Source organism: Andrena cerasifolii, chromosome 12 (assembly GCF_050908995.1).
Source record: "Andrena cerasifolii isolate SP2316 chromosome 12, iyAndCera1_principal, whole genome shotgun sequence".
NCBI lineage: Eukaryota > Metazoa > Arthropoda > Insecta > Hymenoptera > Andrenidae > Andrena > Andrena cerasifolii.
Window position 1 is genome coordinate 1,305,693 of NC_135129.1, and position 26,624 is coordinate 1,332,316.

At 42.0% G+C, this 26,624-nt stretch overlaps 4 protein-coding genes across 4 annotated transcripts in view; 2 read left to right on the forward strand and 2 right to left on the reverse strand.

The window, feature by feature from the left end:
* The first annotated feature begins 569 nt into the window (after positions 1-569).
* On the forward strand, positions 570-2,764 carry Sc35 (SR family splicing factor SC35). The gene is made up of 4 exons (XM_076824194.1): positions 570-880; positions 1,097-1,240; positions 1,320-1,517; positions 1,626-2,764. Exons 1-4 carry the CDS (start codon positions 699-701, stop codon positions 1,630-1,632), a joined length of 531 nt encoding a protein of 176 aa, XP_076680309.1. The 5' UTR covers positions 570-698; the 3' UTR covers positions 1,633-2,764.
* Positions 2,765-4,792: 2,028 nt separating this feature from the next.
* On the reverse strand, positions 4,793-7,434 carry Frj (membrane bound O-acyltransferase domain containing farjavit). Its single transcript, XM_076824186.1, has 6 exons — positions 7,164-7,434; positions 6,274-6,545; positions 6,051-6,202; positions 5,770-5,978; positions 5,378-5,699; positions 4,793-5,303 (listed from the first exon to the last, which is right to left on the reverse strand). Exons 1-6 carry the CDS (start codon positions 7,370-7,372, stop codon positions 5,082-5,084), a joined length of 1,386 nt encoding a protein of 461 aa, XP_076680301.1. The 5' UTR covers positions 7,373-7,434; the 3' UTR covers positions 4,793-5,081.
* Positions 7,435-7,714: 280 nt separating this feature from the next.
* Positions 7,715-9,416, reverse strand: LOC143375261 (28 kDa heat- and acid-stable phosphoprotein). Its single transcript, XM_076824193.1, has 5 exons — positions 9,158-9,416; positions 8,900-8,997; positions 8,390-8,524; positions 8,189-8,319; positions 7,715-8,111 (listed from the first exon to the last, which is right to left on the reverse strand). Exons 1-5 carry the CDS (start codon positions 9,165-9,167, stop codon positions 7,895-7,897), a joined length of 591 nt encoding a protein of 196 aa, XP_076680308.1. The 5' UTR covers positions 9,168-9,416; the 3' UTR covers positions 7,715-7,894.
* A 1,877-nt stretch (positions 9,417-11,293) lies between these two features.
* The window catches only part of Arl4 (ADP ribosylation factor-like 4), a 71,377-nt gene continuing 56,046 nt past the window's right edge, over positions 11,294-26,624 (forward strand). Inside the window, exon 1 of the mRNA XM_076824192.1 lies at positions 11,294-11,625. The gene's annotated coding sequence lies outside the window, so the exon portion shown is untranslated. The remainder of the gene's footprint in view (positions 11,626-26,624) is intronic.

Below are 26,624 nucleotides of genomic sequence, written 5' to 3' on the forward strand. Positions count from 1 at the left end.
AAAATTAAACGGAAGTGGACTACTCGAGTCACTTCATATCCCGCGCGACACGAAACTGATAGCGAATTCGGTAACTCGCACTGACTCTGCACTGGTGCCAAAAAATGACTTGGATTGGTTGTTTCTGATAGAAAGGAAGATAGCTCTATAAGAATCAACCAATCCAAGTCATTCTTTGGCACCAGTGCGGAGTCGGTGCGAGTTACCGAATTCGCTATGAATATACAAAGGCCTACATTTAATTTTCCTGTGTAGAATATTCTATCTAAACCAAGGAAAATTACAAAACACAATATTCGAATAAAATATCAAGGCAAACCTAGCTTCGAAACATATTACTTACGCGGAAGCAATCCAACAGAGGAGCGCGGTTTTCAATGTTTTATTTCATCCGAATTCTCGGAGAAACGTAAACATTCCCTGTTCGTCCAACTGGTGATCACTTCTCAAACGAATGCTCGGACCAAATTAGTTTCAAGCCGGGTAAAGAAGCGTTTCGCACGGGAAAGTAATTTGATCCCCGTAGTAGCGTACTCGGCACGTCATTTCCCATTACGGTGCGCCGTTGAATTCGTTCTTCCGTCACACGCCATCTTGTCTCCGATGCGTGCGGACGTGTGCTACTTGATCGGGCACTGATTTCTCCGGCTCGAGTGTTTGTTTCACGTATCCGTAGAAGCGCCGAGAATCACGGGAAAATGAGTTACGGCAGGCCGCCGCCTCGAATCGACGGGATGGTGTCCCTGAAAGTGGACAATCTCACCTACAGAACGACGCCGGAGGATCTGAGACGCGTGTTCGAAAGATGTGGCGAGGTCGGCGACATTTACATACCCAGGGATCGTTTCACCCGAGAGAGCCGCGGATTCGCATTCGTCAGGTAACGCGGAAACGAAATTCTCCCTCGCATTTCACGAATTTCTAGCAAGTCTTCTGTACCGCAAGATAACGGCGTGACGTCACCATGATGCTCCGAAAGCAGGAACCCGCAGATGCCAACGGACGCTGGCGTCTGCGAGTTGGTTATATTATTGACGCTGCTTGTGTAAGTTTCTTGAAGTAGGGATTCGTTTGATCCATTTTCGCTGGCTTTCAGATTCTACGATAAACGGGACGCGGAAGATGCGTTGGATGCGATGGACGGGAGACTGTTGGATGGCAGGGAGCTCAGAGTTCAAATGGCACGTTACGGCCGACCGACTTCTCCACATCGAAGCCGCGGCAGCCGTCGTCGTGGGAGGTAGTTACCACTCCCGGAGTTTTTCGGGGTTTCGAGTTTCGTAAGGCGCGGGAAGCTTATCGCCCGGTTCTGTTCGTAGATCACGCAGCAGAAGCAGGGATAGAAGACGCTCCCGCTCAAGGTCACGCAGCAGGTCCAGGAGCCGAGACAGGGATCGTAGGAGGTCCTACAGCCGCAGCCGAAGCCGCTCGCGTTCCGATAGTAAGAGCTCGCGTGGGAAGTCTCGCTCTCGTAGCAAGTCTCCGGACAGGCAAAAAGACAGTCGTTCCAAATCGAGGTGAGTTTGACGAACGGAGTTGTAGATTCTATGGGAATTCTTCTGGGGATTTGCCGGATATCTCGTTGGGGTGCAAATGGTGTGTACGGTGTACTTTCTCTTCCGCAGGGACTGAAGTAATCGAACCATGCGAGTACGACTGCGAACAGATGCACGTGATGCGAGTGCAGAATAATCGTTTCTTGAGAATGAAAAGGTATTCTATTACCCTCTATACCTAGAGCAACACTGTCGCACGTTCATATTTCTTCTATCACTTACATATTAATTATGACGACGCACTTCTTTGGGTTGGAACAGAACCCAAATTAATTTTAGTGTAATGTATCTAGACTGTGAGTTTAACAGGCTCGCGAAAGATTCTCGTTTGAAAGTTTTCGTAATTGTTCTTTACTCCGTTGAGTGACATTATCACGAGCAATGCTTATTTTGATCGGAGGGGGACTAAATGTACTCTTCTTCCCGCTAATTAACGAGGCTGCCCTGGCAACTAAAGCGGCTTGTTCCGATGATTAAATTCGAGTCTTATTCCGTGTTTGATAACAGCTTTGGAAATGTGCGCCCAGCACTGTATTATCTCGCTTGTCCTTGCTCTTGAAGGACAAGTGGTATTTCAAAACCTCGGAAATAGAGCAGGGAACACTCGGGTTTTTGCACACTCTGCGATTAAATAAAAGATTGTTGTTCGATCGTACAACATTTTTATCTTACGTTGAATTATAGTATGCACAACTTCTAGTACTTGTCGTCGTAAGTGAGTTATAAATAACAGAAGTCTGTTCTTTTCTTCCAATTTCTTGAATTCTTGTTATAACTAGTTTAAGCCGTACGGCATATATAAGTAACAGCAGGGAGGCATTTATTTCGATAAAACTGTCCATTACGAAAGTCGTTTATCGTCATTAAGACGTCGTTTGAACCGATCAAGGTGGATTTAGATATTCCTGGGAAATACATCGGGGTGTTGATGTGTAATGGTAATTAGCAGGTAATGTAAAACGCATATGGTGGACAGAGTCCGACTTCTGTACAAAATTCTCAATGAAATTTCAAAAGCTAGATCTATAAATGGTTCTCTGAAATTTTCTATTATTTACGACTAAATCTCGGCTGACTTGAACTAGCTAAATGAATTGATAGTCGTGGTACATAACGAACTGTAGAAATAAGTTCTGCGTTTCTGTAATAGTATACAGGTTTATTTATGTAAGTTTGCCATTTATAATAAAGTGTAATAAAATGCAGAAGACGGAACTATTCGCATAGTCTTAGACAGTGATTAAATGCTAAGTGTATAGCTAATAGGTAACGCAGCCAGGGATGTAACAAATCATTCGCATTATCTATGAACCTATTGGCCGAGATCGATCTTTGCACGATTGCTCGTTACTTGAAACGATAAAAAGAAAACTCTATGTAGTGTGAAACCATACAAAATCTCTTCTCTTAACTTTCACAAACTTTCACGATCTTCATTGTATTTGGATACTTGTGCTCCCAATTTGTATAGCCTTCTAGAATTTTCTAACACTTAATGTAGCGTGATTATCAGCGTTGACCTATCTCACTATACAAGAATAAAACGATTGTAATGTACGCAAGTAACGTTGCTCAGTTACAAAAAGAACGCTATTTTGGACTTTAGTGATTTTTATCGAGGGCAATATTTCCAGGAATCGGTCAGTAGTATGATCAATGATTACGTTTGTGTCTAAGAGACCCGAGGTGTGGTTAGCGTAATTTAATATTGTCTAAGGATAGAGATATCCTCCGACAAAAATGAAAGGACAAACAAACAAACAGACAAAAAAAAAAATATGAAAAATCCTCACACACGGATATGATACGTTTATTCGTTGTAACTAAGTTGTAATTTTATGGTGCCACAGGCGGTGGAAAGGCGGTGGCGTGGCGAGTGTAGCCGATGATGGGGTAGCTGAGAGTAAGCAGTAAGCCGAGAGTAGCAGGGCTGTAAGCAGTTTGCAGTAGCGAGCGGTTGGTGGTCTGGTGAAAGCAGGTTCGCGAGTCGATCAGGGCGAGAAAAAGAGAGAAAGCGTGTGGGCGAGAGCTGTCTCTCTGGGGGGTCGGCGTGCAGAAAATCGCAGAAGGGTACACGGTCGAGTGCAGAGAAATACGCAGAGAGCACAACCACTGTCATCGCGGTTGCTGGTCTCGGCCACCGTCCGGTTTGCAGGTAGCATCGTGAGAGAGAGCATCACCAGACCTCGCGAGCAACGACTCACATTTCAACTGTTACGCCTGCCAGTTACTTCGCGTGTTTCTTGATGAGAGAGAGATCACTTGCAGCAGTGTGGGTTCGTTAGAATTACGAGCACGTACATTATTCTCCGCTATGTAGGTTAAATTCGTAAATTGCACGGGCTTGAAAGTTGATTGTTTAACGGATAATTCCTTCGGTCTAATCATTGCTACTTGAGAATCGGGTGTTCTCGAACGTATCGTGTTTCTTTTCATGAAATTCGCTGACCAGTCTAAAGACAAAGTCGCTTCCATTCCTAAGATTTTTAACTTAACTTTGCTCGGTTGATTTTTGGTAACTTTTAGACGAATTAATTTTGCACATCACTGATACAACCGCGAGAAATAGTCTTTCCAGCGTGTAGAGTCTAAAGATCTAACGTGTTACAATCATCGCTTGAAACACTTGCCGCCACATTACAGTCGATTTGAAGGGTTTGAGGGTGGGGAGGATGGGATCCTTTCGCTTTTCCTGTGTTTCTCTTTTTTCAGGTATCGTCGAACGTCGATAGAGTAAGTATCCTTAGAGGTAAAAGTGGTGGAGTATTACGGATGATTTGGTTTCTTTTTTAATAATGGAGAGGAATAAATCATTGTAGACACGTGGAGGGTGGCGATGAATAAAAAGTATCTTATCGAATAAATAAGATTTTTTATTATTTCTTACTCATTTTTACAAGTGGAAGAGTGGAAACCCTCTGGATATTTGAGAGCAATTTACTTTTCGTGTTCTTTTATCTTTATACAGTAAATCCTCGTTATAGCCCCGATTTTACCATGCGTAGTACGCCCGGTGACTATCCCCAACCATTTCATGGAATCCTTCGATCGAGAGTGAGAGAACCCGAGAACGAGCGATAGAGGACGAAAGAGTAGACGGCAACTTCGTGTCAACTGTTTCGTTCCCTCTCGCTGGTCCTTGGGTTTTCTTACTCGCGGCATTGGCCGCGCGGAATAGTATCCGCAACGCGTCTTACGCCAGCCCCGTTCGTCGGGTTTAATACGAATGTTTACTGTATATCTGTTATTAAGGTGTTAAGTCGGAAATATTTTTTTATCGTTATCATATTGACTAGTCGATAATACAAAGTATGTTAATATCCTTTTAACGGCTACTTTAACTGTACTATTGACTTAAGGTCAATAAAGGTTACTACAACTTGTAAAAATCGTGGTACTTAAAAAAAAGGGCTACCTAAACTACTTCAGAAGACTGTTTTGTTCTCTTAAAAATACGTAAATTGCTTTGAACGATGAAAATATCAACTTACATGCAGCTTTAAATGTTTCGCGCAAGCATCCAAGCTATTTATCCTTGTCCTTGCCCTCTATGCAGCTCTGTAGAATACGGGGCTGCAAATAGCGAGCGACTATGTACAATAAAAGTGCAATATAATGCCCAGAACAATACGTGACTTTGTAATAATGTATCGAATCGTAGAAATCTAGCAACATGAACGGCATCCCTAAGTATGCCATGCAGGTTGTCCTCTCATACCAGAGTAACATCCACAACGCTTTCTTAGCCTGAAAAGCAGAGTTCGAAATTTACCTAGAATCCTAGCTGATAAGTTCGCGCGGACCTCGGGAATTCTACTTACCAGGCTGTCTTCTTTCATCTGCTTGTAAATCTTTAGAAATATATCCTCGCTTAGCAAGAATAAGGGGATTTGGCAAATGCAGAAGAAGTAGCCAGGTGCCCAACCATGCCAGACGGCGGACAGCGTTAAAGTAGCGATGGTTCGTAAGCTTTTATACGGGAATCTTTTATACACGTATACACCCATCCAATACTGAATGCAACCGTTCCATGCTTTCATCGCGGCTCTGGTTGAAATGGACGTTTCTAATTTCCAGACGTCCATATTGTGTATGGCTTCGAAGTTGAACTCCTCTTCCTTCAATTTCTCTGGCGAGGAGGATCTGTAGAATTTACACGTTCAGGCTACGCAACGAGTTACTAGACGAGAGAAAGAACCGAGTGTACCCTTACAGAGCCACGGTGGTTTTGTAATCTCGGGGCCCCAGCCCTTGCGCGGGACTACATCGCGCGGGGTACGCCCCAAGGCCAGCCATCTGGCAAGCACATTCGGCAAGAGTCATGCCGACGTACATTCTCAGCTTGAAAACAATAAACGCGGGGTACATGTACAAGTGTCGGTAAAGAAACGACCGCTGCCCGAATTCCTCCGTTATGATGTACTGGAATTAGAAAAGCACACTTTAGAATTAATAGCTTGGCGCTAATCTGTCGGTGAAAAGGATTGATATTACTCTCAGCGGGTACAAGTGATTCATCAGGAGGAACAAGACGATGTAGCATACGGTCTGCTTGAGTTTGTACAAAGTCAGTGGCATTACGTCCATGTATTTGCCGAATGGCCTGCTCAAATGATCCCAGTACGTTCTGTAACGATAGTACGGACCTGTGGGAAAAGAATTTCTGGTTAATTGGGATAGAGACTCGTTGCAGTTGATTATATCACCGTCGAGTTACCAGTTAGGAGTCCCATGTAACTGTACGCGTAATGAAACACATCCATAAATCCAAGATCTGCCATAGCTTCGGAGTAGACCCCCTGCACATCGTCGGATGGTGGATTAGCAGCTGAGTTCACTTCAAAAGCTAGTCCGGATAGTTTCAGTATTAATATCATGACTATCAGGTTTGTGTATCCCGGTGGTGCTGGTAAACCAACATATTCCCCTAATCGTAGTATGAAAAGTAGATAGAAGAATGAAAAGAAAAAGCTAGCCAGGTGGCATTTTCTGTAAGTGAAAAATAATTTGAAGACAGCATTAATTAAACTTCCTTCTCGAAGGGAAGAAAGAAAATGACAATATTTCTGAATTTTGTCGCACTTTTCTTTCAACAAATCCTTGTTCAAATTGACTGCTAAACCATGCTTCAATGAGGATGCTCGGAAAAACTAAATGCTCGTGATGGATTAATAATTTTCCCATTGCGACGTTCACGCCGTGAGAAATGCTTGAGGAACTTGAAATCAGAGCGCTCGAGTCTTTCGACATAGTGAAATTATCGCTCGACGTCGAAATTGACACCATAGGTAATTCGATATAGCGGGCAAATTTTTTTCGTATTAGCATCCATTCGACTCGAGCAGTGTGCAATATGCGTTGAAATTAATGATGCTCTTTATGTATTCAAGGCAAGATCAATATTATCTGCATAATAAATAGATCTCGTTGGGTAAATTGCACTCGCTTAAATTGCCAGTCATTGCAAAGACGTTCTGTCTGAATTATACGGAATTTGGTACGATGTCGCAACGCATCACTGATAAGATATGAGGCAAATTAATGGGCATGCCTGTGATATCCTTATGCTGGGATAATAATAAGTTATATGTTATAAATGTATCGTACTTTGGTGGGAGCTTGGTTATGATAAACGCGTTAATCAGGGTAACGATTAAAGGGTGAAGCAGATGACTCCCAGAAACGATTATAACCAAGGCGAAGCCGATGATCGTGCAGGTCCATTTCTTCACGTGAGGATCTTCGATCTTCTGATAAAAAACTCCCACGGCCACACAAAGGAACAGCAATATAACGTAAACAACATCCGTCCACATCGTGTCGGGTCGAATGCAGAAGCTCTACTGCGTCCAACTGCGTCTCCTATCCCATTTGCTTTCATTCCCGGTGCAGTGCTATAGCTAGTAGTTTCAAACCTTTGAACTCTTTAAATGAACTCGAACTTTACCAGCCAGAAATTGATTACGTCCCGTTAATTTCAACGGCGATGAAAAATTTCAGTTCGTAACGGCCGTTCGCTGGTTTATTAAAATTCCCTGTCGCTTCGTAGATATTTCTAATGCAATCGCTCATTCCTCGATTATGTAAATGGACAGCATGGGACGGGGGATGCGGTATGTGTCGAAGTGGGGAGGTGGAGGAAAAAACGCAGGGTGCAGTTCAGTTACTATAATAATTGTATTTATACAAATAAGGACATTTTTATCAAACGCACGGTTGCAGATGCGTGAATAGATTTAGTCTGTATCAATGTCAAAGGAGATTTCGATCTGCTCGTGATTTTAATGTAGTAGTAGCAATGACATAATACATTTTCAATTGACTTAAGTTCAAACGGTCTAGGGTTTTTTGCCGAGCGCTTTCTGCGTGAGTTCCGTTTTCTTTTGATGAGCAAGCTCCTTCTGCTTCTTCTCGGCCTCCCGTTTCTTCGCCGCCTCCTCCCGTTGCTGTTTAATTATGGCTAATCGTGCTAGATCCGCGCGAGCTTCGTCGGTCTTACCGGCAGCGTGTAGCTTCTGGTAGTTTGCGTAAGCTCTTTGTTTTTCTAGTTGTTCTCTGAAAAACCATCGAACTCATTCAGTCCCGGAACCTGCCGGCTTAACAAGGCGGTCAATTTTATTAATTAATTTTACCGTTCTCTTCGAGATAATTCCGGCTTCGCAGAATCTATGGACTGATTTAATTGTGATAATTTTTTCGCCTTCTTTTGTACCCTATTTGGATTTTCCACTTGAATTAAGTTTTCTACACCTTTCGCCTTACCCTGCGGATAACAAACGGAGCGTCAGGCGTTTCTCAATTACCAGGGATTCTAGGAGAATCTGTTACGGTACCTCCGTCTCAGATTCTGAGTCTGACTCGCTTTCGCTATCTGTTTCAGAACCACTGAGCTTTTTCGACCTTTCGGCGCCAGCCGCGGCTTTGGGTTCCTCATCCTCCTCGCTGGAACTCTCTGTACCTTTGTTTTTCTGAAAGGAGCAAACTCCGCTGTAGCGTTTAGACACGACGCATCCGATGCGTATACCATCGGACCAACTCCCTACGCGATACAACGGTTACCCAACATTTTCGAGAGAACGAATGCGAAAGTAAAGAAGACACGAAACGCATCGCATCCTACCGCTCTACCCCGTTCCTTCCGGCTCTTAACCAATCTCCGAAGGTACGCACTCTGTACTCGGTAAACGATACTCGCACCAGCGACGGACTACCGTGCCCCCCAAGAGAAATCTCAGCGAAATGGTAGCGCGCGTTCAAGCTCGACCGTCAATGGACAATTTGACGTTACGTACTTAACAATAATACCTAAGCCGTTGCGCTGTCGTTAACCTAAAAATACTGACTCTCCACTGGAGTTTTTTTTCCTCCTGGCGTCGCTGCTCCTCCAATTCCTCGGGACTGGTGAAGTGGCGATTCCGACCTTTGTGACTGACAAATTTACCTGCAAGAACGCGACGCTTAAAACAGATCCATTTCTCGAGGTCAACACGTACGGAAATTACGTTTTTTTTTTCAATCAGTCAAACGTGGTGGGGACCAGCGGATAAGAATTCTTTTTTTTTCCCACTTAAACGAGAACTGTAATAAATTTCTGCGCTTACCGCGCGGCATTTTTTTCGACGTGGGAGCTGGCGGCGACCTAAAGAATTGTTCTACGGAAATTTGTCGTGGGAAAGGCCTGTTTCTCCCCTCGAAAGGATAATTTCGCTTGATGTCAGATCAACACTGCGCTGCTGCTGATTTCAACGTCAACCACGAGCCCTAGCGGCACGAAACTATTGCATAGAATACACGCCAATATGATTAGTAGCTTGCATCACTTTACTGCAATGGCCCAAGGACGGTAATCGGCAAATTACGACATGATTTTCTTGCTATTCTTGTAAAGTTGCAAGCACGCTGATAAATCGCAAGTTGTTTGTCTGAAATACGTCATGAATATTAATCCTTATTTTGAGCGGTTAGAAGTGACCTCTACTTTTCCGATGAATATGGATTTTGTAGTTAATATTAATGAGTCAATAGATGCACATACGTACATACGATATTTGGCATGGATTGCAATGATGAACGATAAGCTTTGGTTAGGTTTCATCATACGCGAGTATTCCCGTAAGGAATTCGTTCATTGGAGATTTCAAATTTTTGGTTATGCGTGTTCTTATCTTATATATCATAGTTCGTGTTTTAATACGATTTATCAATCTACGATTGAACTTTTTATAAAGGAGCTGGTACAATAGTAAATTTTACACGTGTTTCTTTGATTACTGCTTAATTTCCTTTATTCGTATAACTAATTCTATTTCTGTGATGGTAGTATCCCAGTAATTCGTAGGATAATCGAGAAAGGGATGGCTTTTCATTAAAAAATAAGTTCAAAACACAGCATGCATCTTTTTATTCTGGGCTTAATTTTAGGGTACATCGATTTTAAAGGTTTGCTGGCTGCCTCGTTATTGTTTCGAGTTACTGGGCAACTCATGCCTCTTCGGTATTACGTGCATTGTGTCCTGTGCGAACAGTTGTACATTGTTCCAGATTTAACTGTGAAAATGCGATTCAACAATAATGAAATGCGTCCGGCGGGGAGCTTATTAGATGACAACAACAAGTCACGGTGCATATGAAATTTCACGGTGGAACGGTAAACGCGAACTTCGTCATGCAGCTGTTCGAACTTCCGATTTACAGGTATGCGAAGTTCTCTTTTTTTTAACGCCGGGCATCTCCGTTCATCGTTTCAGTGCCTCTATTTTGAATAACGCGATGTAACAGTAGAGACACTGAATCGAGAATTTAAATCGAGGAAACTGTAACCGCCATGTTGGCATCGTCTCCTATTAACTGTCGCCATGCTTGCCCATAATTCAAATCCAGTGGATCAGAATTGACACGTTTCATTCCGGTGGCTATATTTGTCCCGCGTGCAGAAAATATTTACGCGACGATCGATTTAGGTTAGGCTACCATTGGCCGTCGGGGGGTTTCGTCGATCGAGCCGACGATCGAGTCCCACGATCCAACGAATAAGGGCAGAGCCCCGGAGGAGCACAATAAATTATTTGATGAATCGAGCCTGCCCATCCATTCTCCTCCTTTTTCTCCCGCATTGTGCCGCGCCCGATCGCATGAGCGAAAGACGAATTGTTTGTTCGAGCTCAGACTGTTGGGCTACGTTCTTAGTCTCCAATTTATATTATTTAAGAACAATTGACTTGGACGTCAGTCGCTTCTCAGGGGGGGAAGGGGCCAATCTCGGAATGCCGACAGGCCATAAAACCAGGCGCATTATACTGGGTGATCTAAGTTAATTTATCTTTGATAGCATATCACTTCTCTTTATTTCATCTATTATGGAATATCAATCCACAATAATTCATACCCCGTAATAATATATCCTGATACTTTAGTTTACATATAAACAATAACATTCGCAACACAATGCTTATAAGTAATTAATCCCACTAAAAAAAAAACAGCAAAAGCAACGATCAAATTTCCCTTTTCAAATATTAATCTTTGGAACGTTCCTCTCTGCTTCGATACGAGATCATCTTTCCACATCCATAGAACCGTAGAATTCTCAGACACCCCATAGATATTTCAAAGAGAATTTCGGCACGCAGCCGCTGCGTCTGATTGGGGGTCCGCTCGAGAGGGGTCCACCTATTGTCCGTTACGCAGCGCCGACCCGTGCCGCCGCCTGGCGGCGCTCCGCGCAAGCAGGCCGCGTTTCAAAGTAGTAGGGGCCAGTCTGTCTCGGGCTTTCGGGGTGGTTGGACGCGTGAAAGGACGCCTGCGCGAATGCGAGCCGGCAGACGGTTGTTTTGTTGTGGCCGAATGTCACCCGCTTGAGCGGACCGTCGGACGCGATCCTCTCGCGAGTGTTGCGCCAACGGGAGCGTCGTTGGAACCGTTCCTCCCGAGAAACGACACTCTCGACCGGTCCCCGCAGCATCGCGAGAAGTGTGTCAAAGCCGATGTAACGTGTTTTCTGTGCCTCCATAGCCGACGTCGCCGCGAGTGGGTCTCCGGGCTTTGGATTACCAGGCGGTCGAAAAAAATGGTGAGTGCAGGCAATGCTCCTTTAACAGCGAGATGATAAAAAGAATCGTTGATTACGTAACGCCCACGGGGGAGGGTTGGGGGGCGGTCTACATCGGGGGGGGGGAGACTGAATGGTCGCAATTATTTTCGACGGTCCTCTGTCAGGCGTGTTAGGTTTGTCGGTAGACCCGCGGTCTATTGTTAAGTGGCGGGGTCGCACGGCTGGGATTGCGTGTGAATGAATCTCTGCACAGCGCACCGATGTCACAGCTTCGTGGAGCAATCAAGGTTATTACGTTCCCCTCGCTTAACGTGCTTTATGAATGGATACCTGTTCCCTTTGCCCTTTAATCGACGCGATAGAAATGCCATCGGATGCTGCGCCCCGTAGAAGACTGCACGTACTCGTGTGCCGCCTGTTCGCTGAACGCCGTGCCTCTTTGTGTTTACGGCGGTGGTTGCAGGAAAGTTTGGAGCCCGTATTTCTACGTCCGCACGAGCGACGAGGATTTTGAGTATTACGTTGGTACCACTGGCGTATCCTAGCGATAAATTTGAAGGTGTAATTGTTTCTGATGGCACACAATCTAATTCACGGTTTGAACTTTTTTTTCTGGCTCTTACTGTACAGGACGACTGCTTCGGATTTGAATTGTTTGGCGGCTTTCTGTTCAAATATTACGTGCGACGTTTCACTTGGGATTGGGGCATCTTCGCATATGCACTCTGGACGCATTTAGCATTCGGGCCGGAGTCATTGCCACGCTTTATAAATATTCAGCTGTTCTATAAACGCCACGGGTTCCTCGGCTCCGTGCACGTACGCGGCGCTGCGTTGCTTGCATATACAGAGGGGGTGTTTGGCAACTATAAACGCAAACTTAACTGGGCGATGGAACTCGTGGGAAGCTGGGAGCAAGTTTTGGTAAACCACTAATATTATATATCTTAAACTGCGGGCAACGAATTACGCGTGTAACAAAAGTTCGAGTGCCTTCTCGGGATTCTGGATTTTTCATAACTGAGCCAAACGTAACCCAGACCTAACTTGATACAGGTATACGTAGTCCCAAATCTAGTACCGTAGATCTTGTAGTACGATAAGATAACTATTTCCCCTTTCTATTTAGTTCCCCGAGTTCTGATAACCAGTTTGTTGGTGGTTCCGAAATTCTGCGCATTCATCACCATCGACGCAATTCTATGGAAGGGTAGATGGCGAGTGCTCGATTTTCTCCGTTTCGCTCCTTGCACCCCGTGCCAACTCGGTGCATCTGCATACGCGTAAACGTGTCGCGCTAATTGCTCGGACGTTCCAGCCCGCCCTTAATTGTCCTCATAAATGTAACGAGCGCGTCTTACCCCTGCTGCTGCATTGACGGACGGTCAGTTTAATTACGTTTTGCTGACGCTGCATTCAGGATGTTGTATTTCACTTGTGACGGAAAGCAAACAATTACTGTTATTTTTATTATGCTGACGGGACGTGGTCCCTTTGGTGCGGAATAAAAAATGCACGTGGAGTACAATATTAGAATATTGTAATTCATTTAAAATATTTAGAATGGTGTACTCTGATGTGTCTTCGTTCATGACATCTATTTTTTGAGCAACGTTTCTTCTTATATTTTCTTGAAAGAAATAAGTTTTCAACGAGTATGCAGAGTGAAATCTTGCACGTGGTATTTGAACGCAATTTCCGTCGAAATACGTTGGTTGTTTTTCCATTTATTTAATTTAAGACACGAAGTTCCGCTGCGGTTTCGTGGAAAATAAGGATTGTATCGGAGCCGCCGTTATCGGGGATCGAGCGCGGAGCACCTTTCATTCCGAAGTAATGGATTTCCAATAATCACTTGCGCGCAACTAAACTGTCAAAGAACGACGTATGTACACACGCGCTGGCGCAGGGTTAAAAGTCGAGGCCTAGGCATTCTACTTTTTTCCCCTTTTTCTGCAACGCCCTTATCGACAGATAACGCGTTAAACGTTAACTTTGATCCCGTCTCATGCCACCACCTTTGACTTAACAGATCGTGTGTCTGTGCAAACATCCCGCGATGCCTTTGGGCGTTGAGTCCACATCTTTGAAGCAGAATTCTTGGACGTTAGGCAAATATACTCTAGCAAATATTTATCTTGGGTGATTGCTTCGGTAATACAGATTCATTAAAATCCACCATATTACGCAGCTAATAAAGCTCGCGGAAAATTCGAATGAATTTAAAGCCTGGTGTAACTGGTGTAAGGCTGGTGTAAGGGTTTCATTTGTACAACTGAGAGTGGGAAGAAAAATCCAGATCTTTGGAAAATTTGATGGGTGAAAATTGACTTATCTAAAAATTCTAAAAATTATTTATAAAAATTCTAAAAGTTATTTCTAATAATTCTAAAAATTATTTCTAAAAATTCAAAAAATTATTTCAGAAAATTCTGGAAATTATTTCTAAAAAGTCTAAAAATTCTAAAAGTTATTTCTAATCTAAAAATTATTTCTAAAAATTCTAAAAATTATTTCCGAAAATTCTGAACATTATTTCTAAAAAGTCTAAAAATTCTAATAGTTATTTCTAATAATTCTAAAAATTATTTCCAAAAATTCTGAAAATTCTAAAAGTTATTTCTAATAATTCTAAAAATTATTTCTAAAAAGTCTAAAAATTCTAAAAGTTATTTCCGAAAATTCTGAAAATTATTTCTAAATGTTCTAAAAATTATTTCCGAAAATTCTGAATATTATTTCTAAAAAGTCTAAAAATTCTAATAGTTATTTCTAATAATTCTAAAAATTATTTCCAAAAAATCTGGAAATTCTAAAAGTTATTTCTAATAATTCTAAAAATAATTTATAAAAATTCTAAAAATTATTTCTAAAAAGTCTAAAAATTCTAAAAGTTATTTCCGAAAATTATTTCTAAAAGTTCTAAAAATTATTTCCGAAAATTCTGAAAATTATTTAAAAAAATTCTAAAAGTTTCCGAAAATTCTGAAAATTATTTCTAAAAGTTCTAAAAATTATTTTTAAAAATTCTAAAAATTATTTCTCAGTTGCAACGTAAGATTATGTGCTTTAGATTCTCTTACACCCAAACTTTCACTCCTATCGAATGTAAAACTATTCCTCGTTAATTATCCAAGTGAAATTACGCTCAGAGCTGCTTCAAAAGTGGTGGTCCCCACTTGTTACCTCGCATCGTGCGCAGTTCGGGGCTCGCTTCGAATACCCCAAAATATTCTGAGATATGTTATACGGTAAAAGCTACTGTTGACGAGATGGATCCTATGTTTCCCCGCGACACGTGGGGGCTGTTTATCGAAAACAAACGATCGTCACTCCGACACTGGCGATCCCAGCTGTGAAAACGGGACGCGCGTCTGCCGCTCGTGTCCCTCCGCCGAAATGCGGCGGGTGTCGCGTTCGAAATATCGGCTCGGAGAGGCTAGACCGCCGACGAGCATCGTAACAAGCTGCTTTCGCGAGGGAACGGCACCCAGGAATGCCGTTACTATGGGCGCACGTGGCGATTATAATCGAGGCTCGATACCAACAGCTCGCCCATTTCCAGACGAAAGTGATTTCTCGCGGTAGAAATTGCTGGAATCCGAGCAACACACGCCGAACATCGGGTTTTATCGTACCATCGCGGCGATAAAATATCTGCGGCCGCTCGCTGCGACAATGTGCAGCGCAAAACGGACCTTTAAGATGAATACTCTTATTCAACTTCGGTACTTCGTTACTCCCTTTTTGAAGGAACTGCGAAGGAAATTGGGAAATATTTGATTGGATCTGTACGTGACCCACAAAAGCAAAAGTTTCCGAGTTCTATATAAGATCAGCTTGGGAAGTACGTACGGATTTTGCATTTCGTTGTAAACTTTTCTTGTTATAAACAATTTTTTGCCTAAAAATTAAACTTTTCGATCAATCACCATTCTCACAAAAAAACGGTATATTTTCAATTCCGTATGTACTTTCCGAGCTGACCTTATATACACTTAAAAAATGTTTGCTTTTTGTTCCAAGTAAAAAATTGGGGGAGAAATTTTTCCGGCTACGGTAATGAAGAAGCTTCCCTGGTTGACCTATGACGCCGCTAATATTTAAAAAAAAATCTGATCTTACTTCAAAGTATCTACAATAAAGGCCTGCAAATAGATTTTGTATTCACTGTACTCGCGTAACAAATTTTGAAAGTCGGCCTGTTTTTCCGGGCGCTAAAGTGGCATTATCCCTTAATGAGATTTTTCTAAAAACAGAGTATCGTTGAGAATGTAATCGAGCGGATGATTGGTGTCGTAACGTGGGCAAGCTTGCCACTGGAGAATTTTCGAAATTCCAGGTAATGTTAATTAATAACCTCGGTAGACAGCTGGATTATCGTTTTATCAATATTAATTTAGTGGTTCTGGGGAAACGTTTCGATGGGATATTGAGCAGGGACCAGTGGCACGCGGCTCGCCGGTACATAATTATCGCGTTGGCTGCGAAGTGTTTCACGTTGAACGCGATACTGATGTCGCGATTAGATTAGGCACGATAGAAGGCTGCGTCTCGTTATTTATTTCACTGGAGTTGGCTTTCTTGAAACTCGAGGGGCGAAACGATACTCCGACACGTGTTCGAGATACGTCTACCCTGGCGCGCTGCTTGTTTCTTAACGTTAATTTAATTATAGCTTGTAGGCGATGCCTTGTAACGCTCATCACGATGGATATGATAACCCGTTTTAACTAGACAGTTTCGAGAGACAAGTAGGTCTAGGGAACGCAGAGGGAAATGTTTTTCAAACGATTACAGAGGGTGGAAATGATCGGGATGGACGGAGTTTGTTTATTTGGGGCTTTGAAATGTTCTTTGCAAAGTTGTATTTATTTCTGCAACTCTTAAGAATTGTTTCTTCGAGAAAGAATTAAGATTTCTGAGAAGATATGTATTTGAAATAATCACTGTTCATATTATTCCTCGTTTGTGGAAATTGTTAGTTTTTTTTTTAAAGGTGTCCAAGGTTAAAGGTACACATTGAAATTTATGATAAAAAGGTGATTGTTGGAGGCTGCGAGGCAGAGTTTTGCGCGATGTTTGTCGAGTTTTTTCGCTAATTACTTTTTGTCCAAGCACCACCTCGAGAGGGCGATCGAGCATGATCGAGCGACCAATTAAAGCCCTTGACGGGAGATACTTTTTGCGAGCGAATTTCAAGCGCAGAAGCTCGTCTCGTTAAACAAATAGGACAGTCAAAGGGATCCTCCAGTCGGAAGGGAAACGACGCGGATGAATCTAATAATTCGATGGGAAAGGGTCGGCGTGGCTGAGGTCGTGGCGTCGTGGCCCGTACGAAGGATGCTAAGTAAAACGGGTCAGAGATTTTTTACCACCAACTTCGAAATAGTTGACAAAATTCAACTACCTCAAAGCAAACACCAAGAAGTTTAAAAACTTGAAATATATTTAAAATAATTTGGGTGCTCCATACTTTTAGCAACTAAAAGGCAGAGAATTCTAAAAATTTGATTAATTCCATAATATTCCAAATTGCAGCCTGGGGCAGCAAATTTTCGGGAGCGGCAATTATGTGGAGCGACATATTTGAGGGGTAGAAAATTTTGGGGAGCGACAAATTTTGAGGCAGCAAACTTTGGGGAGTGGAGAATTTTGGGGAGCGGGGAATTTCGGGGAGCGACAAATTTTGGGTAGACAAAAATTTGGGGGAGTAGCAAATTTTTGGGAGAGATGAAGGCGAGCATTAAATTTTGGGTAGCAGCAAATTTTGGGTGGCGGCAAATTTTTGGAAACGGCAAATTTTGGGGAGGGGGGAATTTTAGGGAGCGACAAATTTTGGGCAGATAAAAATTTGGGAGAGCAGCAAATTTTTGGGAGAGACGAAGGCGAGCATTAAATTTTGGGTAGCGGCAAATTTTGGGTGGCGACAAATTTTGGGGAGCGATAAATTTTGGGCAGACAAAAATTTGGGGGAGCAGCAAATTTTTGGGAGAGATGAAGGTGAGCATTCAATTTTAGGTAGCAGAAAATTATGAGTGGCGACAAATTTTGGGGAGCGATAAATTTTGGGCAGACAAAAATTTGGGGGAGCAGCAAATTTTTGGGAGAGATGAAGGTGAATATTCAATTTTAGGTAGCGGCAAATTTTGAGTGGCGACCAATTTTTGGAAACGGCAAATTTTGGGGAGGGGGAATTTTAGGGAGCGACAAATTTTGGGCAGATAAAAATTTGGGAGAGCAGCAAATTTTTGGGAGAGACGAAGGTGAGCATTCAATTTTAGGTAGCGGAAAATTATGGGTGGCGACAAATTTTTGGAAGCGGCAAATTTTGGGGAAAGATAAATTTTGGAAAGCATTAAATTTGGGGAAACGATAATTTTGAAGGGCGGAAATTTGTGGAGCGGCTAATTTTGGGGAGCCACAAATTTTTGGGAGAGGGTAGAATTTTAGGGAGCGGTAAATTTTGTGGAGCGATAATTTTGAGGGGTAGCAAACTTTCGAAAGCAGCTAATCTTGGGGAGTGTAGAATTTTGGGAAGCAGCAAATTTTGAGCGGCGATACATTTTAAGAAGCAACAAATATTTGAGAGAGTGTAGAATTTCAGGGAGTGTCAAATTTTGAGTGAAATAAATTGGAAAGTGTTTATACACAGAGGCCTGAAATAACTTTAATAACGATTCCCTTTTTCTTCATGGAGTGGAGTATTAAATTAGCGGATATTAAATTAATTTCGAAATTGTTTCCACTCTTTTCAATTAAAATATTTTACGATATTTCACGAAAAGGGTGGCAGACACTTGTTAGCTTAGATGCGCCAAATCTCAAAATCCGCCCATTTAGAAACCCCTGATTATTCAACCAAACCTATTACATACTTCAAACCGAATCAAGTATCCCTCAAAATAGAAAATTTAAAAAAATCCAAGTGCCTCGGTACCTCCAATTCACTCTCAATGCTTACCGAAACTCAATATATAAGTTTTACGACGAACCAGTATACTTACACCAAGTGCAACGAGTGACTCACAGGGCAGAATCGAGAACAACGTGGCAGGGTGCCGAAGCAGAGGATGAAGGAAATACAGTAATGTGCTCTGTAGAGCTATTGCCAAAAATCGTGGCTCGGCAGTTTGGCGACAAGTTGCTGCGACAGCCCGACCCTTTTCATCCGCTGCACGGGGAACGGCGACGCGGAGGAGAGCGGCGTCGAGGGGCGGAAGATTATCCGCTGGCTCTGCATCTCGACATTCTCGACCGATGCTTACGCGGTCGACAAGGCCTGTTCGGTGTTGCGCTTCTCGATCACGAGCTCGCCGTGACCGGGTAAAGGGTCTCCAGATTGCTTTTCCTCTGTAAACAAGCCCTCCAACCAGCCATTGATCCGCCGGAAATTCGATGACGTTTCAAGTGTTCCTTGGTCAGCGTGTTCGTTGAACTGTTCCACTGAGGAACAGGTCTTTGGAGGGCTTGCAGGAATATGCGCATAGAGGGAGCATTAGGTTCTACTGTGAATTACATAGAAGCTGTCGAGCTACGGATTCAAATTCACTTATTATTAGGAAGTTGAGTGCAACGTCAACCGGGTGATCGTTGAGCTGCTTCTTCGGGAAAGATCTTTGGATGTTTTGGGGGTGTGCGGAGTTGGGAGTGGGAGTTGGCTTTGTGGGAAATTTATTAGCGTTTTTAATTACGAACTTGGAGATTATATTACGGTGTTGTATTCCGTATTTTTCGTATTACTTTTATTTTATTAAATAACTTTATACAAATAACGGAAACTAAGACGATTACAGATAAATACTAGATTATAGATTCAGAACTAGATTCTCGTGTCCAGACTATTCGGACTGAAGTGCTCAAGTGCTTCTGGCTGGAAGAATTGCGTGTAATATATATATATATATGTACGGTTTTCGGTAAGCTGAAAAGTGGGGGTTGTCCTGAGTTTAACGGTCGTTAAGGGATGAGGCATAGAGATCGAGGTTCAAGGATGAGTAATAGGGTACGGATAAGGTGATAAAAGAAGGACTTCAGGATGCTTACTATTGCTATCTGGAAAACTAACGCGCTGACTAATACTTTATATAGATTTAAATGACGTTGGTATACAACAACGGCAGCGCTGTCCAGCGTAGGGGCCCCTCGCGCGCCTGCTTCCCCTTCCAACCTTTCTTTCGAGCAGCGTGACTTGTTGTCAGGGGAACCCCGCGACGCTAAAAAGGAGACCGTGACAGTTGCGTAGAGAAGGAAGCTCAGACGCCACGCACGACATCGATGTTCACTGTTGCTTTAAGGGGGGAGCCTGGTGTAACTAAATGAAAATCGAGGCATTTTTCGGGATTTTTTTTTAAAGAAAGTATTTGATAGATCTTTCTGAAACTTTCAGGATATTGTATTAACAGGTTAAGGTATATAACAAAAAAAAATTATTAAAAAAGAGCGGCAAATAACAAAGTTATGCCCAGTCCGTTGGCGACGCAAATATTGCACTGCGGGCAACGTAGCGTCTTTTGGTTTCATCTGAAACCAAAAATCGAACAATTTTCTTTTAGTTTATGAGTGTACGCACAGAATGAAGTAATTTGAAACTTAAAAGATGCAAAATGAACAAATGGCGGCCTCTTGAATAAAAAGTTCACTGTTTCCAACGAAATTTTGCCTTAAATGTCTAAAAAAAAGTTATTTATTTAAACAATATCATTATACTAATAACTTAGTACTATGAAGAAAATGTGCACAAATATCCGTGCACAAGGCCAAGTCGATTGGTTGAATATTTTTTTAGTTACATTGCCCGCAAAGTATAAAACTGTCGTTTCGAGAAAAACACATTTCAAGTTTTGTGGTAGCCTGGCGCTCCGTAGCAAAATCGGCTATATCCGCTTTAATTTTTCGAATTTCGTTTTGCGGCTTTGGGAACATATTGTCGTGATGTTCAACTATTGATTTATGCAAAAAAAAAAATCGATTTCTTCGACCCCCTACACTAGACTCCCCCCTTAAATGTGTAAAAAAAAGTTATTTATTTAAACAATATCATTATACCAATAACTTAGCTCTGTGAAGAAAATGTTCACAAATATCCGTGCAAAAGGCCAAGTCGATTGGTTGAATATTTTTGGAGTAATATTGCCCGCAAAGTGTGAAACTGTCGTTTCGAGAAAAACGCATTTAAAGTTTTGTGGTAGCCTGGCGCTCCGTAGCAAAACCGGCTATATCCGCTTTAATTTTTCGAATTTCGTTTTGCGGCTTTGGGAACATATTGTCGTGATGTTCAACTATTGATTTATGCAAGAAAAAAAAAATCGATTTCTTCGATCCGCTACACCAGGCTCCCCCCTTAACTCGGCGGCGTCTTTGCGCCATGGCAACGGCGGACGATGGTGGGGACGGCTTTCGCCTCCCAAGAGGCAAGTTGGACAGCGCTGTATTACGGGGCTGGCGAAAAGATGTATTGGGAAGTCGCACAGTGGTCCCAAATCCCGAAAACGTGGCCGAAACTCATAACTTCGTTCGATTTGCATGAAAATTGGTATTTTTATGTTTTTGCTTTCGCTGATTACGATTCTGAACTTAAAAGTAAAAAAATTGGCGAATCCAATATGGCGGACAAGTATACAAGAAGAGTTGTTAGTTGTACTCGCAAAATGTTTTTTTTTGGGGGTATTTTTAAGGTCGCTGATCAAAACTCTAAACTTAAAATTTTGAAAAGCAAAATGGCGACTCAAATATGGCGGGCAAGTATACAGAGAAATTGTTAGTTGTACTCGCAAAATGTTTTTCTCTGTTTTTCCGCAGCTATCCGCAGCCAATTTTTACGTAGTTTTATAGTAAACTGTTCATATAATAACGTTTAATAGGTCTCGTGACAGAACAATGAAGAATAACAAACTGTTTTTTCTGTTTGAATGTAATTCTCCTTTTCGCGACTTCAATAATTTTCAAAGAATTTCTTGCTAATTTGTTACCAAGTACGTTACTATTTTAAACTTTGGTTTACATATTTTAATTGTACATACCTTCAGTAGATAAATCCATTTTACCAAATTAAAATTGATATACTACACGACTCACAGTGCACTGCGAAATACAATATTATTTTTCGCCTTTTTCGAACGCTCGATGGGACGCGTGCGAGAGATACATTCGACATTAATTTTACAACAAAATAATAACGCTCGTTACATAGAAACTCCCAAAATAAATTCCCAAAGCGATTCACTAGCGAACCCAATAGTGAAAGTTCCTTATATAGAAACTTCATTTTTGGACTTTTGGCTAGCTTTTTGGGATTTGGAACCACTGTGAGTCGGTTCAAGTTTGGTAGTAAAAGAAATGAGGCTATCTTTTGTTTTCAGATAACGGCTAATGAAATTATTGACGTTTTAAAGTCGTTGCTTACAATTTCTACTTTTTATTTATTTATTTATTTATTTATTTATTTATTTATTTATTTATTTATTTATTTATTTATTTATTTATTTATTTATTTATTTATTTTTGATAAAAGGGGAAGGTTCCCCATTAGTGTACATGATTGGTATTACAGTTAAGACGGACAAATCACAAATTATGCAAGTTACTATGAACCGAGTTTCTAAAGCTGCTTATGTTAACATCAAATAAGTCCATGCTTTCACAATATGTATTAGCTACACTACATAATGCGGTTTACAGGGTCCGACTTGATCAATGAGGAAATATACTGCTGGAGAAGAAAAGTACGCGTGAATCTAAACGATCTCACAGGAGCATAGAAGTTAATTAATTCAAGGAGTTGAAGGCAATTAATACGGCTGTTAATAATCTTAAAAAGGAAAAGCAAGTAGGCCTGGGTTAGGTCTCAGATCTCCTAAACTCAAGGGATCGTAGGTTCAAACGATTAAGGGTTGGGATATAGTCGTGGTCAGTAACTGCCATGCTTTGGCCCAGCCTATATGGAGCAAACCTAAGGAAACTATGCTGCACCCTCTCAATTAGGGATTGCAAACCGGTAAATCGGTAAATCGGTTTGAAGTTTTTTTTCACTGATAACGTAGTAGATGTCGACGGAATTATGCGCTATATATATGCGCTACATTGCTATACATACAATTTTTACCGGTAATTCGCCAAATTTTTACGGGGAATTTGATAAATTACATATTTCTCGATATTTACCGGTAACTCGATTTACCGGTAAATTATGTATTTCTCGATATTTACCGGTAAATCGATTTACCGGTAAATTATGTATTTCTCGATATTTACCGGTAGATCGCGAGAAATTTGGCGTATTATCGGTAAAAATTGTTATGTATAGCAATGTAGCGCATATATGTAGCGCATAATTCCGTCGGTATCTACTACGTTATCAGTGAAAAAAGCTTCAAACCGATTTACCGATTTACCGGTTTGCAATCCCTACTCTCAATGAGTTGTTTATATTTTGATTGGCGGGGTGACCAAATAACGCTCACTTAGATGCATATTCTAAGTGAGGTCTGACTAGGGCGCAGTACAATAATTTCAAAATTCGGGGATTATTAAAGTCAATTGTGCATCGTTTAATAAAACTTTTAGGTACATAGGTATGATTTTTTACAACATATATTAGCTAAGCTGTATATTATTAGTCTATTAAATAATGACCATTGCTGCATAGGCCAGTGAGGTGGGAGACGCGAGGGTAATAATAAATAAAACTCAATCTTAATAAAACTCAACAAAGAATATGCTTTATTTAAGGATGTAACACCAAAAACTTATCTAGAGTAAAAACTGTCGAGCGGACGAAAAGCACAATCGCTCAAGACGCTTGCTTCGAACCGAATGCCGTCAACGGTCGCGTTCCTTCCTAATCCGAAGGAAACGCGTACCGCGTGCAAAAATCAGTAAAAACCCCGAGTCCTGAGACAGGGGAGGTTTCGTCGCCTGGCAAAGTCCAAAGGCCGCGAAACCTTCGGTTGAACTTTATTACTCTACCTGGTCTTCTGCTCCGCTCGAAGTTCAACGCTAGGCACGCTACACCAGTATTTTGCGACGTAAATCAACAAAATGCTTAGGGCAAAAACACGTTTTTCTGCTGCCATTTTGTGTGTGTTCTTGTAGGGTAATTTGTAGTAAAATTTTGCAGTATAAGAAGTGGTTTAGGCTGAAATATCAATTCACCCAAAAACGTGGGTTACGCCACTATTGCGCTGATAGCCTCAAATATTAGGATGGAAGTTAGGGTGGAGCTTAGAAGTTAAAAAAATTAAATATTTTTTATAAGTCTTACCACCCTGATTTGTTCCTTTAGACATACAAGCAGTATATAAAAACTTTAGACAATATATTCTTATGTTTAGGGGTAGCTCAAGTGACTCAAAGATTATAGAAATTATGAATAATTCAACATGTTAATGGCCATATTTTATTTTATGCATTTACATTTGATGATTTGTTAAATTTACTGTTCACAGAGGCTCAGGCATCAGACAGTGTCTGTTTCCTGCTGTTAGGGTACAATCTACTAATTGTTTCACTTAATTATTCGTCAGATGGTGCACAAAGATACCTTTTCTCAGTTTCTATTTTTCTTAACCTTTAGAAAGGCGGGCTGGCCACTATAGTGACCACCTAAGAATTTGGATACTTTGCCGGCCATTTTGGTGGTATATATGCATAAATTTTAAATAAAATTTACAATTTCAATGAAAAAATCCGGGCCCTCTAAAGATCAATGAACAAATGAATGCGTTTGAAAAACTTCTAGTGTTTCATGCCCTTCCATATAATCATCATGCACATTGGAAAATTTACCATCATTGAGCTACCCCTAAATATAGATCAATTGTGCTCATATTCTGCTCGATTTTATTTCTTATAAAAAGGAACAAATTCAGATGGTAAGATTATATTTTCATAGTTGAAAAATAAGCACCACCCTAAGGCAAGCCATCATAATTTTCTCGAGGATTCTCTTCAGAGATGGGCAAACTGTTATTCAAATGAAATTTCGAATACCGAATAGAAGTTAAACAAATTATTCGTCATGTACAAAATAAAGTTAACTCGGGTTAACGAAGGAATGCCGAATAAAATTTTGCCCATCCCTGGTTTTCTAGAGGATTCTGGTCGGCTGTTGCTCGACCGAGAGAGCACAGGACTATTCCTGTTCCTCGGTGCAGATAAGATTGATACAAGCGTAGCATGGATCTTGGCTGACTGAAGGCTCTGTTGACTTACACTTCGCTCCAGATTAAACCAGCATGTTTGCGAACTCGGTGTCGTGTCGTGGGATAGTAAATAAATTTGTTTGTACCTCTTTTATCAGCCTGCAGGAAGATTCCAACCTTTACGCACGATCCCCCGGTCTAAGAAATATCTCTGAGTGATATGTTAATCAGTGCTCAGGGGGGAGACGCGCTGATTCGCCTGGACGGTTCTCCGCCTCAGAATCCCGTGTTTGCCGTGGACAAGTAGAGCAGCGCTAGGTCTCTGCGAAATCGTACATTTGAATAAGAAGATTACGCTATCGCCCAGTTTGATCTGAAGCAGATAAGGCGCCGTAGACAATATTTGATAGAGATACACGAGCGCAAGAGTGATCGGGCGATAATTAACATGTTGTAGCGGTTTATTGGGATCATTTATCAACTCGAAGCGGTAGAAACAGCCTTCCATGGGAGCAGAGGGCTCGTGTTGCAATCATGACAACGGGGATACATGGGAAATCAATATCTTCTAGCAACAGTGCATCAGCTGTTCGCCAGACAGCACCCAAGCTACAGATTAAAGCAGTACAAGCTGTAATTACCTGCCGTTGCTGGACGTGAGTGGAGCTTTTCGAGAAAACCATCAATCACTATCCATCCTCTGTCCCTGATTTCTCACGGGCAGTGGGAATTCGGTAAAGATACTCCTCAAGCGACCAGGAGCTTCAGAAAAGGTTGCATCGGGGGTTTTCCTGTGATTTTATGTGGGGAGGGCCTCGGGAGTGGGTTTTAATGTAATGCCATGGCAACTAGGATACACAGGGGGGCCAGGTATGTGCCCACTTGTTTAGACTATTTGAACCGTCTCCTGGAAACGACGACGACGATGGTCGTCGCCGACGTCCCGTGGAAGGATGGGGTTGGTTGGCACGCATGCGCCTCTTTACCAGTCGATAACACCACCGATACGGCACTGGCAACCGAGGCAACCAGCCTGGTTGCCAGCTGCAACACTGACACACCGATCCACATCGCTCATCTTGGTATCAGACGGCGGATTCATGGTTGCTGGGTGGACCAAAGGTGCTTCGTCGCATCTGCGACACGTGGGTGGAGGGGTCCTGAGTGGTGGTTAGAGATATCGGGTTGTTGAGAATCTTTCTTATTGCATGGGGGTTGGCTGATTGAGGAATCTAAGAAGCTGGCGATGTGGGTGGTAGTCGGAAGAGGATTAGGGTGCAGGTGTTGTTGAGGACTTTTAGAGAATTAAGAGTTGTTGAGGAATTAATGGTAATAGTCAGTCAAAAGTATTTAAAAGCAGATGGAGTCTATGGGGTGCAGATGTTGCTAGAGATTAAGGATTGTTAAGAGTGTTCAAAATCTTCACCCTAAAGCTTCTGATAGGTGTCGAAAACGGGTTCATTAGCAGTGTCTTCCCTTCTCGCCCATCAGTGCACCCTGCCGTGGACGAAAATCGCATTATAATCGACCTGGCTCATCCACGAACCCCGCCGACTTCTCTGTGGACGAATTTCCTGGCCCAGCGGAAATTAGAATCCGGATATATCGCTATTCCCAAACTCGCGCATCAGATATTCTGGTTGGCCAACTAATTCTTTAGAGATTTCTCTAGATTTCATTCAGATTATTCTCGCAGCGAAAATCACCGATAAAACCTATAAATAGTAGAAGATCCCTACTGCTCCAAGAAACATCTACTTTCGATTAGCAAGGTTCAGAGGAGAATATTCCACCGAGCACATACCCCGAAATGTTCCCCAGTCGCTCCAATTCAAGCACCGCCCAAACACGTGTCCCTCTAGCAGACATTGTCAG